This window comes from Lissotriton helveticus, chromosome 10, assembly GCF_964261635.1.
Source record: "Lissotriton helveticus chromosome 10, aLisHel1.1, whole genome shotgun sequence".
NCBI lineage: Eukaryota > Metazoa > Chordata > Amphibia > Caudata > Salamandridae > Lissotriton > Lissotriton helveticus.
In genome coordinates, this window is record NC_136071.1 from 828,408,657 (window position 1) to 828,425,473 (window position 16,817).

At 46.6% G+C, this 16,817-nt stretch overlaps 1 protein-coding gene across 1 annotated transcript in view; it reads left to right on the forward strand.

Annotated features, from left to right (window-relative positions):
* Positions 1 to 16,817, forward strand: part of ARHGAP21 (Rho GTPase activating protein 21) — a 545,637-nt gene that overhangs the window by 11,827 nt on the left and 516,993 nt on the right. The window contains exon 2 of the mRNA XM_078663440.1: positions 9,353 to 9,669. Within this exon, the coding sequence (XP_078519566.1) occupies positions 9,586 to 9,669 (84 nt within the window). The 5' untranslated portion in view covers positions 9,353 to 9,585. The remainder of the gene's footprint in view (positions 1 to 9,352; positions 9,670 to 16,817) is intronic.

The window sequence follows — 16,817 nt, forward strand, 5'->3', positions numbered from 1 at the left end:
TACTGCTCGAACAGCCAGGTCTTCAGCTTCTTCCTGAAGGAGAGGTGGTCTTGGGTCAGGCGCAGGTCGGTCGGGAGGGAGTTTCAGGTCTTGGCGGCCAGGTAGGAGAAGGACCTTCCTCCTGTAGTCGCTCTTCGGATGCGGGGGACGGCGGCGAGGGCGTGGTTGGCTGATCGGAGGTGGCGTTTGGGAGCGTAGAAGTTGATCCGGCTGTTGAGGTAGCTCGGGCCTTGGTCGTGTAGGGCTTTGTGTGCGTGGGTGAGGAGGCGGAAGGTGATTCTTTTGTTGACGGGGAGCCAGTGAAGGTCTCTCAGATGTCCGGTGATGTGGCTGGTTCGTGGGATGTCGAGGATGAGTCTGGCTGAGGCGTTCTGGATCCGCTGGAGTCTCTTCTGGAGCTTGGCGGTGGTACCGGCGTAGAGGGCGTTGCCGTAGTCCAGTCGGCTGGTGACGAGGGCCTGGGTGACGGTCTTCCTGGTCTCGGTGGGGATCCACCGGAAGATCTTCCGTAGCATGCCTAGGATGTTGAAGCACGCCGAGGAGACGTTGTTGACTTGCCTGGTCATGGAGAGGGAGGAGTCCAGGATGAAGCCCAGGTTGCGTGCATGGTCTGTCGGTTTGGGTGCGGTGCCCAGGGCGGGAGGCCACCAGGAGTCGTCCCAGGCGGAGGGGGAAGAGCCCAGGATGAGGACCTCCGTCTTGTCAGAGTTCAGTTTCAGGCGGCTGGTCGTCATCCACTCGGCTACCTCTTTCATCCCTTCGTGCAGGTTGGCTCTGGCGGAGGCGGGGTCGTTGGTCAGGGAGAGGATCAGCTGGGTGTCGTCGGCGTAGGAGATTATGCTGAGGTTGTGTTTGCGTACGATGGCCGCGAGGGGGCTCATGTAGACGTTGAAGAGGGTGGGGCTCAGAGATGATCCTTGAGGGACGCCGCAGATGACTTCGGAGGCCTCTGACTTGTACGGTGGTAGGCGGACTCTCTGTGTTCTCCCGTCGAGGAAGGAGATGATCCATTCCAGCGCCTTGTCCTGGATTCCGATGTTGCTGAGGCGCTGTACTAGGGTGCGGTGGCAGACCGTGTCGAAAGCCGCGGAGAGGTCTAGGAGGATGAGGGCCGCTGTTTCCCCATTGTCCATCAGGGCTCGGATGTCATCGGTGGCGGCGATGAGGGCGGTCTCGGTGCTGTGATTGGCTCGGAAGCCGGACTGTGAGGGGTCGAGGGATCCGTTCGTCTCGAGGAAGGCGGCCATCTGCTTGTTGACGGTCTTCTCGATGACTTTGGCAGGAAACGGGAGGAGCGAGATGGGGCGGTAGTTCTTGAGTTCGGTGGGGTCCGCTGTTGGTTTCTTGAGTAGGGCGCTGAGTTCGGCGTGTTTCCAGCTCTCAGGGAAGGTGGCGGTGTCGAATGATGTGTTGATGATGTCTCGCAGGTGGGGTGCGATGACAGCGTCGGCCTTGTTGAAGACGTGGTGAGGGCAGGGGTCAGTCGGTGATCCGGAGTGGATGGAGTTCATCGTGCGGATGGTGTCTTCGGTGCTGACCGGGGTCCAGGCGTGGAGGGCGGTGGTGGGGGGTGGCTGTTCGGTCATGGTGTGCGTAGGTTGGTTGTTGAAGCTGTTGTGTATGTCCGCGATCTTGTTGTGGAAGTATGAAGCGAGAGAGTTGCAGAGGTCTTGCGATGGGGTGATGTCGTTGTTTCCTGCGCTGGGGTTGGAAAGCTCTTTCACGATGTTGAAGAGTTCCTTGCAGTTGTGTGCGTTGTTGTCCAGCCGTTCCTTGAATGCTGTTTTCTTGGCGGCGCGGATCAGCTGGTGGTGCTTCCGGGTGGCGAGTTTGAAGGAGGTCCTGTTGTCCGGTGTAGGTTCCCTTCTCCAGACTTTCTCGAGGGCTCGGCAGTTCTTCTTGGAGCTCCTGAGTTCGTCGGTGAACCACGGGGCTTTCTTGCTTCCGGGTCTGCTGGGCGGGGTCCTCAGCGGGGCGAGCTCGTCCGCGCAGATGCTGATCCACTTCGTGAGGTTGTCGGCGGCCTGGCTGGGGTTCGCTGAGCTGGCAGGGGGGTGCTGGCTCAGGGAGGTGGCGAGCTGGTCTGCTGTGACCTTGTTCCAGCTTCTGCGGGCGGCCTGTTGCTGGTGGTGGTGGGTCGTCGTTCTCTTGAAGGTGAAGTGGACGCAGCTGTGGTCCGTCCATTGAAGCTCTGTGGCGTGGCTGAAGTCGATGTCTGTGCTGGAAGAGAAGACTGCGTCGAGTGTGTGTCCGGCGAGGTGGGTGGGGGTGGACACCAGTTGCTTGAGTCCCAGGTTGGCGAGGTTGTCCAGCAGGGTGGTGGTGTTGCGGTCGTTGTTGTTCTCCAGGTGGAAGTTGAGGTCCCCCAGGAGGATGTAGTCAGCGGAGGGGAGGGCATGCGGGCTGACGAAGTCGGCGATGTCCTCGCTGAATTGTGTGCGTGGTCCAGGGGGTCGGTAGATCAGGGTGCCTCTGAGGGTGGTGTTCGGGTTGGTGTGGATCTGGAAATGCAGGTGTTCGGCGGTGGTCAGGGTGTTGTCGGTGCTGGTCGTGAGACGGATGGTGTTCTTGTGGATGATGGCGATGCCTCCTCCCATCTGGTTGGCGTTGCGGTCCCTCCGGACGATCTTGTAGCCCTCCGGGATAGCGATGGCGATGTCGGGAGCTGATGTGGCATTCATCCAGGTCTCCGTGAGGAAGGCAACGTCAGGGGCTGTGGCGTCTAGGAGGTTCCAGAGTTCCACGGCGTGTCTGTGGACGGAGCGGGTGTTGAGCAGGATGCACTTGAGGTGGGTGCTGCTGGTGTTCGGCTTGGCGGGTGCTGTTGTGAGGCAGGTCCGGATGCAGGTGAACTTGCAGGCGTGGCAGCTGAAAGGTCCGTGGGTGCGTCGTGGTGTGGCTTGATGGCAATCTGGGAGTCGGCCGGAGTTGAGGGCGATGAGGGTGGCGGCGGAGTACGTCAGGCGGGTTGGTCGGGGTCTTCGTGGGCCAGGGGTCCTGGCGCTGGGCGCGATCCGGTCGCGGACGGGCGCAGACGGGCTTACCTTTGGCGCGCCTTCGGCGCACAATCGGCGCGCCCGCTGCGCGTGACCGCTGCGCGTTCGCGCGGTCGCCATTTAAAGGCGAAGTGCGCGGGTGGGCGGAGCAGCTGGGAGGCGGGAGCGGGGAGGGAACAGAAGGAAAAAAGGGGCGGGGTCTGCGGTGGTGGCGGGAAGCGGGGAGCGGGGAGGGAATACGGAGGGCGGCGAGGTAGGCGGCCAAACAGGAAGGACACAAGCTGAAAAGGGTGAAAAAATAAACAGGCACTAAAGGAAAAGAAACGCTAACACGGGCAAGAAAAGCAGTATAATACAAAACAGTATGACAAGCACAAATGTCGGACAAAACAATTTAAAAACAAACGACAGCAGAGTCAGCCGGCGGCGAGGCAGGCAGCGCGGCAGGGACAAGGCTAAGGGGCACACGCAGCAGCTGGTGGCCGTGCGGCGCGGGGGTGTCCCACAAGTGGGTCACACTTACCTGTGTCGCACGGTCGCCATTTAAAGGCCAAGTGCGCGGGTGGGCGGAGCAGCTGGGAGGCGGGAGCGGGGAGGGAACAGAAGGAAAAAAGGGGCGGGGTCTGCGGTGGTGGCGGGGAGCGGGGAGGGAATACGGAGGGCGGCGAGGTAGGCTGCCAAACAGGAAGGACACAAGCTGAAAAGGGTGAAAAAATAAACAGGCACTAAAGGAAAAGAAACGCTAACACGGGCAAGAAAAGCAGTATAATACAAAACAGTATGACAAGCACAAATGTCGGACAAAACAATTTAAAAACAAACGACAGCAGAGTCAGCCGGCGGCGAGGCAGGCAGCGCGGCAGGGACAAGGCTAAGGGGCACACGCAGCAGCTGGTGGCCGTGCGGCGCGGGGGTGTCCCACAAGTGGGTTAAAGAGGCATGAGGTGGAATCAAGACTAGACAGCCTTGGTATTTGGTAATTCCAACATTTGCAGCCCTGGCAACATGCTTTAGAGTAAAACCTTGTGCTCTAGCATGCATGTGTTTACATATTAGGCACTGCTTTTTGGGGAGACGTGACTGAGTGTTTACGGTGGTATGGGAGACAATAGAGTTAGGAGAAGAGGATGGCCAGGCAATTACAGGAATATTGAGCAGAGTTCCTGCAGGTGAGAGGGCTTGAAAGTTGTTGATATTGCTCAGGAGATTGGACATAATCACCATGGGTTAGAGACTGTGAATGCACATCTGGGGGAGAGATGTACGTCAGGAGCCAATAGAGTGGTCAGGTCTGTGGAAGTCTGATAATGCAAGGTGTGGAATTTTACTAGCTTTATCATTTACAACAATTCTTTAGGGAAAACAATCATTCAAAAGTAATGTTAGACTTTTTTGTACTGCTCTTTAACAGTGGGGAGAGGAGTTGGCCTAATAGCTAGGGCTGTCACCCTCTAATCTGGGGAACTGGGTTCGAGTCTCGGCTATGACAGCTGAACATCCTGTGATTTCAGGGCAAATCACTTAATCTCCCTGTGCCCAACAAAAATGAATGTGTCCTCATGTAATGCAACTGGTGCAATGTAAAGCGCTCTGATACCCGGTTTGGGTCAAGTTTGTGCTATATAAAACTCTGTAAAAGAAAAAAAAAGTGATATCTTTAGCAGATGGGTTTAAAGGTGGACCTGTCTGGTGACATTCTGACCAGTGGTGACGGAAGACACAGGTTTGTGATCAGCTGGGCAATTTATATTTCTTCAATAGATTTTGTAAATTAAACACAACACCGACTTGAAGCTGACTGATTAGTCTGTGGAGGGATAAGACACAGTAAATCTTTTGAAACCATTATCTCCCGAAAACACGGCTAGCCCTGCTAGTATTCTGGATTGCTTTGCTAATTGTGCATCAGGTTTTAAAGAGCAGTGTAGATAGTGGGCATGCATGATTCAAGACTGATAGTAGTGGATTGTGGAGGAGAAATTAGGTTAGTTGAGGATATTATGTAGTGTTTTGTTGAAGTCTGAAGGATGTAAAGGAGAGGAACAAGATCATTGTGGATAGGAAGGTAGGTGGGGATGGAATTGATCATTTTTCCTTAGAGCGGTAGATTCAAGGTGAAGGGATGGATAAAAAGGTATTATTATCTTGCAACATTTATATCCTACTCACTACCTTCTTGTGGGGTGCTGAAGCGTTGCCCGCACAGGTACTACGCTACACTGTGTAGGGTGTTTGGTTGGAAATGTGTCTTTGTTTTGATCCTGTGTGGAAGTGTTTTCATGTAGTGCGTAAGGACCACTGGGTTGCGGTTATTGTGTTATGGATGTAGCGCTTAGCAGTGAAGTGAATGAATTTTGAGAGGTAGGCTTGCAGTTTATGGTTTACAGTAGTCTGGCAGCTTTGAGCAGCCCTGCGAGTACATTTTTGTTTTTTTATGTTCATAGTCCACTTAGGTGGTTACTGTACTGGGTTGTCCATACTGAAATATTTTGTTTAAAGTTTATGGTTTTGTGCAGACATAGGTTTAAGGGAGAAATGGTAGAGAGATCTGCTGGGATGGGCTTTGTCATTATCATCCTAAATCTGACTATCATTGTGAGATACAAAATAGTTGCCAGATTATCTCGCTAGTCGGAACCTGTAGTATTAGAGTCCTCTGTTGGCCAGTGGTATGTGGCCTATCTCTTCAGGTATGTGCCTGTTCAGTTGGTTAGGGACTAGTATAGTGCTGGGTGACGGACATGGCCCTTAACAGTTTTCTTATGTGAGTATAATATTGTTAAGCAGTAAAAGGGAATTATTAAACCGTCTCTATGAACTATAATCTGACTGCTGAGTGTTCTGGTATTAGTGTGGGTTATATATTGGTGTGTAATTGCATTACATAGCAATTTCCACCCATGACAAGGCATTGTTGTGCTTTTACATTGGGCGGCCACTATTCCATGCCACCAGTTAATGTTTTTTTACTAGTTATTCAGATTAGTCGTGTGCTCTACAAGAACCATTGTATGCCTTTACTAAAGTATTACATTAATAGGAATTCGGTGTGATTTTTAGTAGGAGGGAGATATGGGAATTTCATGCATTAGTTGGCTGTATAAATGGATAGGCTGCAGGTGACAAGGAATTGTTAGGGTACAGGATATGACTTTTAAAGGAGCGGTTGTGATCTTTGAAATAAGGTGTGGGCAATTTGCAGAGATACAATAGTAAGTTAAGTAATAAAGTAAACATGCATGTGACTTAGAGTAGGCTGTCCTCCGAGAGTGGAGGCATACAGATGATTGGAATGAGAGAGCCATCTGAAAGAAGAAACATTTGTATTGCAACAGGCCTCTCATTTACGAGAGTTTGAGCAATTGGCATTGTAAATGACAATGCCATTTATTTATGTGTTTTAAAACACACAAATAAAAGGCATTGTCATTTACAATGCCAATAGCTTAAACTCTCTCAAATGCAAGCCTATTACATTGCAAATTAGTTTGGCGCTTGTGTTATGAAAAAAAAGTGTATCCTACCTGCAAAAGCAGGCAGGACAATGCTAATTGAGGAATAGTGCTTGGAGGCTGTAATTAAGTTCTACATAGTAACAACACACGTAACGGGGTGTCACCAATGGAGGTTTCAAAATGAGACAAGGCGGTACTAAGGAGGGACTACTTAGCTTATTTAACAATGAACAGCCACAGTTTACAGTTGACAGTGACACAAGCCAATGAAAAATATGGGCGGAGAGTGAGCGTAACTTCAAGGCCCTACCTAAATACAGCATGCCTAGCAGCACATGCGCTGACCAGACTCGACCTAAAAAGGAGAGTAGAGAGTTGAAAGTTTTAAGTCCGTCAGTTTTGATGCAGGGATTTTTATGAGTATTGTGGAGAGTTTTTGAGACCGCATATAAACCTGTGAAACATTAGTGGTTGGGCAAGAATGGGATAGTGTTTGAAATTAGAATACAGTGTTGAAGATTTCTACGTTAGAAGGTGGGGCTAAACTTAGTGTTGGTGAGTCGTTGGTTAGAAATTGGTTGCTTTGTTTTTGGTAAGGACCATGAGGAAAGTAGTTGTGAGTGTGTAGTAAAGTCTTTAACAAACGATTTTCTCATACTCCGAGGTAGAGCAGTAGAGAACTAAAATAGAGCATTTTAAGAGGCTTGTGATTGCACATGTTCCAAAGTAGCTGGTGTGGGAGTTGTCTGCTTGGTTGGCGAGACATTGAGGGATTTGTGCATGAATAGGCCAGGGCTGCCACCTTGTTGTGCAGCTCATTTTAAGGCTGTGTATTGTTGCTATAATCCTAAATAGCATTTTACCATTTTATCACAGCTACTTAGGATTAGTCAAGTTGCACCAGCCGCATAGTTGATTTAGACATGTAGGGAATTGCTGCTACCCATTGAACACTGCTTCATTCTTTTCAACTCTCTTGTTTCCAGAAGGATCTCGTTTTCTTTCTGTTTTACTCTGCATAGGTTATACACATGGATTCATTCTGAGCTCTTTAAACTCTGGGGATTTTGCCTTCTTGCATATTCCTATTCCTAACCGGTGCCATGTTGCCGATATTCATGTACAGTGGAATTACAAAGGAGGGTGCGTAGAAGGCAGGGTTGGAACACCATACTACTAATGGGCTGTAGAAAACTGCACTATATATGGGCTACAGTAGCCACTTCTAAGTACAGGTCCTCCTAACTTGTGTAATTGCATGAATATGTCCATGATTATTTGTCCCCTCAATAAAAAGAACACTCGCTCCAACAATGTAGCACATAAGTCACGCATGAGTGTCAAGCAGTCCTATTAACATACACTGTATGAAAATCTAATTCCTCAATGGACGACTTTTCCGTTGTGAATGTTGAAAATGAACAAGAAACCAAATCTGCATTCGAAGGCCTCTACAATTTCAGTTTATATATGAATCTAGTGCTCCACCAACTGCTTAGTTACCACTGTAATTTATAAAAACCTGTTTTATAGCCCCTGGCGTAAATTAGAAGGATACTATGTGATTCCCCCCATTGTTGTTTGTAAGTAATTGCTATCTAAAGTAAAATGGTGATATTGTTCAACTTATATCTGCACTAATGTCCTAGGTTGAAATGTTAATGTTTGATGGCCCCTCTTAATCTTTCTAGTACTGTTGGTGGCTCTGGAGGTTGACTTCAGCTTGGTCTGACCTGCAGGTTGTGATAATTAAGATTTAGTTCAATGAATAAAAAGAGAAGAAATCTGGCTGAGCATAGCTCGACAATCCTTGGCAAATATGTCGAAATGTACCGGTCTCTTGATGTAGGGAGATAGTTTAGTTGATGAATACGTTTTCTTCTTTAACATTTTCTACAACATAAACGGCAGTACACATTTGTCAATAAAAAACCTTTTGTTGCATTGTTTCCTTTTCTTCCACTGGATGTTAACAAGGTGTGCACGATTTAAAATATCACCCGCAGGCCTTTCAGGTTTAAGAAACGATGGGTTTATCCTAGTTTGTCAACGTGGTAGTGGAGTGTAAACGTTCCCTAATTGTGAGAGTTAAACTGTATCATATGCCCATGTTGGCGGTAAAAGGTAGGAAATCGAAATCTTTGTGACACTGCTGTAAATCAGTAGGTGCTGTCAGGTACTAAATACTAACACTTCTTGCATTGGAAAGAGCAAATACCAGCACGTCTCGGCAGTGGTCAACTACTATTAATGGAATAGTAGCAGCACCTGTCAGTAGCAAGTATGTACTATGGGCAAGTGAGCATCCGTCCTGTGTATTCCCATTTTAGCACGATGGTGGTATGATTATGATGGATGGAAAATCTGTGAATATCACATACTTTTAATTTTGAGAGCACCGATGAGGATTATATTATGGCAGAAAGAGAACTATAGTATTTCTAGTTGTCGTGTGATTTGGGGGTGGGGACGTGGGTGAAATGGATACAGACGTGGTCTAAAATACGAATCCTCTGGTAATGGTGTACTTGGAATGCGTTTATTTTAACGTGTATTAAGAGTCTTTCCCACTTCGAATTAGAGAGGAAGTTGGCATGCGGGAGGTGCTGGTGGAATGGCTGCTAGCATGGCGGGTTTCCAGGGTAACTTTTCTCAGGGAGGTGTGTGTGGGGGGGGAGGGAGCGTGGAGGCGGAGGCCTCGGCTGAGCCGGAGCTGCGCTGTTTAGGTCGGTGGCCGGGCGGGTGCCCTGCTGTCACGCTGGTCTCTGGGGGGGTGGACTAGCACTGGCCGTGTCAGCCGCCTGCCTGCTCGCTCCCCTCCCCCTTGTCTGGTCTGAGTGTGTCTCTCGCATAAACACGGCACATCTGACATGTCCGCCCTCTCTCATTCCTCCTTTCCAGCTGGGAACACATCGCCTCAACCCGACGAAAGCTGCGGACTCCCGCGGAGCACCGGCAACTCTGGATCGTAAAATATTAATTTTGTGTGCGGTTTGAAAATAAAGGACCGGCTCGGCCCGGCTGGGTTTCCCCGATGAGGTTTCTGTTTCTCCACCGCCAGCCTCCCACCCCGGCTTTGCCAATGCGGTCTCTCCCCGCTGGATCGACCCCGCTGGTCATTTCGACATGAAGTAATGGCGACACGTTGGACGGCCCCGGCGGCGCCCGAGGGAGATGGCGACAGGAGGACGCGGCGCCGCCTGGGGTCCGAGGACGAGGTAAGAGAGCCCGCCCGAGGCGCATTTTAAACATGTTAAGGCAGGGAGTCTGTTGGCAGCACTAACGGTTTGACACCCTCTTCTTATGCAGTGGAAAAAACGAGGTCAGTGGGCAGCCTACTGAGGGGTGGCACGAAAAGGCTTTTGGGAAAAAAGAACAGGGACACGTTGTTTGTCCTCGTGGGGCTCTCGCTCGCGCACTGACGCCTCCTGCGCACGCTCCCAGGTTGCGTGGAACGTGAACACTCGTTACGGTGCACCGGTGAAAGCTCCCGTCTCCTGGCCTTCTCCGAGGGCAGGCGCTGTGGTGCGACTCCTGCCGGGCGCACAGTGCCCTGATCTGTGCACCTTGCCTGGCCGCTTGTTGCTTTCTCAGATAAAAATAACAATAATAAAATTAAATGGTTCTTGGTAGGAGTTTCGTTTGTGCCTCTGTGCCCCTCCCCTTTTTGATGCCACCGAGACGGTGGTATCAAACCGTCAGCTTTATTTTTTCAAAGTTCGCAACCTCCTCAAAATATATTGCTGATATTCCTTGCAAGCAGAGTTGGCTGAACTATATGAAGTATTCCCGCTTCCAGCAACATCTTAAATGTCAAGCTGAAGAAAGTAGCGTTTCTTTTCAATGCCTGTTGTGGCTTGCATGGAGGCAAAAACTTCCTTTTCTGCATAGCTTTTTTTCACATGATTAACGTGGCACCTTGATATTTCACTTGCAGTCAGTAAATCTGATGTGCCTTCGTATAAGCGAATTAGTGTTAATCAGAATGTTTTTGTTTTGTGTCTATTTTTCCCAGTGAACCAGACTAAGAGTATGTTTTAGTTACTATTTCATGTTGTTATGACATACACTTGTCATCGCTGTATGAAACGAGTGACTGATTTGTTTTAACAAGTGGTATGCACGTTTAAAATGATAATTTTAAGAGGGTTATGACAAGAGCCTATTTCGAAAAGTGAGTTTTCTTCTATTTAATTAAAATGGTATACAGTCCACCAAAGGCATGGGCATTTGACGACCTTTTATTTGGCAAAATACTGCACATTCAACACCACCGTGTGATTTGGTGTTCATCTATCACTTTTCTGGTAGCACATTAAACAACCACCCGAACTCAGGCTGTCTGCTTTGTTGAATAATATGTCATTTTAGCCTCTCCCTTTTTGAGCATATTCATTCATGTAGCCTTTGGTATGGAAGACACGGTGGCACGATGAAAGTTTGTTACATAACTTTAAATCAACTCGCTATTACAATGATAGTATTTCACAGTGACATTTGAAGTACATTCTATCCATAGCGGGTTCTAGTCACACACTGGTCGCAGATCTTGTTTGTGTACGTGTGCATTTGGTTTGTGTGCATTAAGTCGAAGGCATTCGGTAAACGTTTGCTTGCGATTTAAGCCAAAGCGTCCTAACAGTGACTATTTTTAGGAACACTTTCTTTGGCTTTCGGAAAAGGTGTTAATCTTTGTATTGATTCTTCAGTTGCCTCTAATGAAATGTAACCGTCAATATTGCATTCAAAGCAATGTGGGCGTGTCAGTCGGTGAACCTAGTTTGACCCTCATTTGAACTTGTTTAATATTGGCTGGTATTCCAGTTGTTTTTGAGTTAGATCAAGTTTACTTTGGCAGCAGAGTTATTCTTTTTCCTAAATTTATTTTTATATGTTGCCGAAGATTGTATAGGAGATGGTTGTCCATGTGTTGTTTTTACAGCACCAAGCTTTACTTCAGATATGTTTATACATGTGTGTTGTGATACAATTTGTAGTGCTCTAAAACATTTGTCAGAACAAAGGAAGCTTTCCTCGTTTTTATTTTAGGAAATGCACATTTGTAAATGACCTGTTTAAGGATGTTTTGGATGGGCTTTTCTGTGATACAGTGTAGGTATATGGGTATGGTGTTTTGGATGATGGACAGCACACTGAGCATTGTATAAACACACAGCTGATATGTTTTAGCCATGCTTTTATAAAACATTTACAGTTTGATGTGTTCATGCAGTGAAATTTGCTTTCAAAGCACAGTTCAAACTAAGGTAGTTTTTGAATGTTTTCATAAGGAGTCATTCTTTCAAATTTAAATATTTGCAGTTTGTAACTTTATCGGATACCTGTGACAGAAAGTGGGTTATATGATCCAGTTTAATCCCAGGCTTTCTGGATGACCAAGGAAATGCAAGGTCGCAATTGAACTAAACAGGATATGAATAAAGGACAGACTGCTTGTTATCTATTGAAATAGTGCCAGGTAGTGTGATGACTTCACTGCAACTTTCTGGCAACAGAGGAGGTTTCACATTTATAGGTGGGAGCTCAGTGGAGGTATCCCATTCCCAATTGTGTTTGCTTTACTGCTCCGTTTTGGTTTTGATTGTCCGCTTATGCTTCAGCAACGTTTATGAGGAGGAGGGCTTAATAAGAATACCTTGACAGAGATTCTCGCTTTGTTTACTTGACATGCCTTGGAGGACAGACAGAAGCTGAGATGGAGATGGCTTTTTACTGTTTCCGTGGAGGCTTGCTATAAATCTCTGAAAAAGCATCCTTGGAAGTGCCCCGGGTGGGCAAGTCTTAGCGCTTTGTGCCTGCTCCAGATAGATACCTGTGCCTCTCAGCAGCAGAAAAATAAGGATTTCTGAGTTTCCTCATGACCTCTGTTCTCACACACTACGAACGGGTTTTGCCCTTATGATTAAGTCTGCCTTTGACTTTTTTGGATGCTCGCTAAACCTGGTCAAGATCTCCTTGCCTTGTGGAGCAGCAGCAGCAACACCACAAGCTTAGAGCACACTCGGGCTCGCGTTGCCAGAAACCACTATGGTCTAAATATTGTTGGCAGTTTAACTTACTTTTGGCAGCACTGCGAGGAGCATAGTGAGCTCTTTACCAACTGTTTGCCCAGAAACAGTTGCTCCATCCAAATTCTGTATCATAGGACTTAGTGTTGCAGATCGATTTGCCTTGAGATTGCACTTATTACTTGCTAGGTTTCAAACCCTGAACGGCTTTCATGTTCTTGGGTACATCAACTCTTTCGAGACCCTCCTCCCTCTTTCATGAGATCCCCATAGTCCATAGACTGTGGGGAATGGTATACTGTCCTGGGGAAGGGGAAAAGGTTATAGGGAAGCTCTAATCTGAGAATTATGTTGTACCATTTACAGCTGCATTTATTTGTACTATTTTTGGGCAGACCTATATTATAATAGATATCAGACACTCAAAATGTGACACTAACCACTGGCAATAGTTTGGGGTTATCATTCTAAATCGTCGTTCTTTTGCACACCATGCCACTTCAGATTGGACCCAGTCAAATGCAAAACAGTCTTGACCCTGCTCCACTAGGAACAGTATAACCCGAACTGCCAAGCCAGATCCTCCCTGAACTGAACTCGAGCAATCCAAGACTGGTTACACACTTCTGTTGTGTGGAACTTATTTAAGAAAGATTTGCATATGGCTGAGTCTAAAATGAGGTAGCATGGTAGGCAAAAGAGCAATGGAGTGGTATGCTACCCTGCGTGATTGATTGCCAGTGATCAGACAGATTGCACGCATTTCCCTTCACCTTTTGTGTGTTTGATGAATAATAGATAACCTTGTTTTCTTTTGAGTTATGTTGGTCAGTGACACCTTAGTGTATAGTGGTTGTTCTTCGTGGTCAAGGATTTGCTTATCCACTTTGCACGACAGGTCCCCTTACTTCACAACTCGAAACATCTATCCTTTCCTTGTCCGTGTTGACTCAGGGGGGCAGCATGGCAGACTCTTAATTTTCCTCAGATTCTAGAATCTAGAAAACGCACTGCACTAGCTTACTCATTGGATTAAGAAGTAAAATAATGCAACAGGCCTCAAAGCTAATTTGCAGCTAATAAAAAGTTTAATCACATGTTCCAGTATTATAGTCACTGGAATTATGCAGCCAGTGAGCACCAAGTTATGCAGTAGGGTTAATTAAATTGTGCAGCCTGAAAAGGAAATTTATGCAGCATAATCAGCACATTTTAAATACTATTACGTCATTATTTTGTACTTTTTACTCATGGGAATATTTTCTGGGCAAAGATTTCCCCTCATTAGTTCCTGTTTAATGACCGACTATTGTAAAAATGAAGCAAAAGACGAATAGTTAACCTTTGCAAAGGACCTTACATTGCACGCAAACCCACATCACCATGTTTTTATTAACTATACAAAGATACTGAAGCGCTCATTAGAGAAGTCCAACACATCAAGTCCACAAAGTAGGGTGTGTAGAGAATCCAGTTCAAAGGTATTTATTCACATCAATAGGGAGTAAATTCAATTATTCCTGTTTAATATATATTATCAAGAAAACAGCTGACATTTTTTGTCAGGAGCAGTGACTTTTTTAAGGCACGTTGTGTAGTGTATGAGGTAAATCCTAAAATATTCAGGTCATCAATTTGTCTGGTATGTTGGAGAATCTTATATATGAGGGTGTAAGTATACTTGTGATTCAAACACCCTACCTTGTGGACTTGATTGGTTGGACTTCTTTCATGAGTGTGTCAAAATATATATATATATATATATATATATATATATTATATATATATATATATATATATATATATATATATATATATATATATAATTTCCAAACCACCTTTGCAGGTAATGAAAACGCACTCGAGCGATCTTTTTTCCTTTTTCCAGTTATTTATTGCACCACAGCTCCTTGCAGTTACCAACGCGTTTCACCGTTCACAGACGGCTTGATCACTGTGAACGGTGAAACGCGTTGGTAACTGCAAGGAGCTGTGGTGCAATAAATAACTGGAAAAAGGAAAAAAGATCGCTCGAGTGCGTTTTCATTACCTGCAAAGGTGGTTTGGAATTGTAATTTCGGCAGGGCTCTGCCGAGGAAAACGCACCGGTGTGAGAGCGCCAGGGGTCGACCAAGCGGAGCCAAGTTGTGGGATATATATATATATTATATATATATATATATATATATATATATATATATATATATATATATATATATATATATATATATATATATATATATATATATATATATATATATATATATATATATATATATATATATATATATATATATATATATATATATATATATATATATATATATATATATATATATATATATATATATATATATATATATATATATATATATATATCTCTATCTCTATCCCGTTGAGTTCATTGTTGTTTATTCCTGTAGGTAGTAGGGTAAATGATGCCATGTGGTTCCAGTATTGTTTTGTTCAATTGTATGTACGTAGCAGGTGCAATTAATATGCCTCTACCTACCTTTTCCCAATACATGTTTTTAGTAACTTTTGACCGTTCTGAGCTAGAAACATTTTGTACAGCAGATGATAGATTATGTGACAAATGCAGCAAATCCACAATGAAGCGAAAAAAGCCGTGGAATCACACACTTCCAGTGACCCTTCTCATTGCATCTGTTGAGCTGCAGTATGTGTTATTCTCCTAGAGTACAGAAAAATGGCACAGTACAATTATACTAGAGCTCAGTATTCGAAAGGCAGACTTCGGTTCAAGCCACTGAACTGAGTTCCTTGTTAACCCCAGACTCATTAAGTTTGTTCACTAATTTTTTTATCCCTTTTTTCCATGCTATTCCTAAAGACTTAAAATTCTAATGCTTTAACTCCAAACGAGGAGTTCTAGTCCCTGGCCTCTAAATTTGGCAGGAAGAGTTGCCCGACAATGCTACTCTTCCTTAAACATCATGTCTGTCTTTTTCTTCTGAATCCTTTTTTTTTCTTCTGAGTTTTATATAGCGCAAACTTGTCCCGAATCAGGTGTCGGAGCGCTTTACATAGCACCAGTTGCGTTACATGAGGACACATTTATTTTTTTGTTAGGCACGGCGAGATGAAGTGATTTGCCCAGAATCACAGAATGTTCAGCGTCGTTGCCGAGACTCGAACCCAGTTCCCCGGATTCGAGTATTGCCGCCTTAGCCGTTAGGCCAACTCCTCTCACAATCCAATCTCCTAGCCTTTGGTGCCTCTGTACGCTAACTATGAGAGTGCTACACTTAAGGGGTAAAGCATACACACTAAAATGTGTAGCATTTTCTGCCCAAGAGTTTCATTCGATAAAGCAGTTTCAGAGTTGTATAAATATTCAATCAATCAATCAATCACAGTATTTATAAAGCGCACTACTCGCCCATGAGGGTCTCAAGGCGCTGAGGGGGGGGAGGGTCTGCTGCTTCTGCTCAAAGAGCAAGGACTTGAGGAGCCTCCTGAAGGTGAGCAGGTCCTGGGTCTGCCGTAGTCGGGTTGGGAGGGTGTTCCAGGTCTTGGCAGCGAGGAAGGAGAAAGATCTGCCTCTGGAAGTGGTCCGTTGGATTCGAGGGACGGCGGCGAGGGCGAGATTGGCAGAGCGGAGCTGGCGGGCGGGGTTGTAGAAGTTGAGTCTGCTGTTCACGTAGGCTGGACCGGAGTTGTGGAGTGCTTTGTGTGCGTGGGTGAGGAGCTTGAAGGTGATCCTCTTGTTGACGGGGAGCCAGTACAGGTCTCTTAAGTGGGTGGTGATGTGGCTGCGACGTGGGAGGTTGAGGATCAGTCAGGCCGAGGCGTTCTGGATGCGCTGTAGTCACTGTAGGTGTTTGGTTGGAATTGCACCGTAGAGTGCGTTGTCATAGTCCAGCCGGCTGCTGATGAGGGCTTGGGTCACCGTTCTCCTGGTTTCGACCGGTATCCACTTGTAGATCTTGCGAAGCATGCAGAGGGTATTGAAGCAGGAGGAGGAGACGGCGTTGACCTGCTTGGACATGGAGAGGGAGGAGTCGAGGATGAATCGCAAGTTGCGTGCGTGGTCTGTGGGCGTCTGTGCTGTTCCCAGTGATTTCGGCCACCAGGAGTCGTCCCAGGCAGACTGGGTAGGGCCAAGGATAAGGACTTCCGTCTTGTCCGAATTCAGCTTCAGGTGGCTGTTCATCATCCGCTTGGTGACGGCTTTCATACCCTCGTGGAGGTTGGTTTTGGCGGTGTGCGGGTCCTTGGTAAGGGAGAGGATGAGCTGGGTGTCGTCGGCGTAGGAGATGATGTTCAGGTCGTGTTGGTGGGCCACTTGTGCGAGGGGGGCCATGTAGATGTTG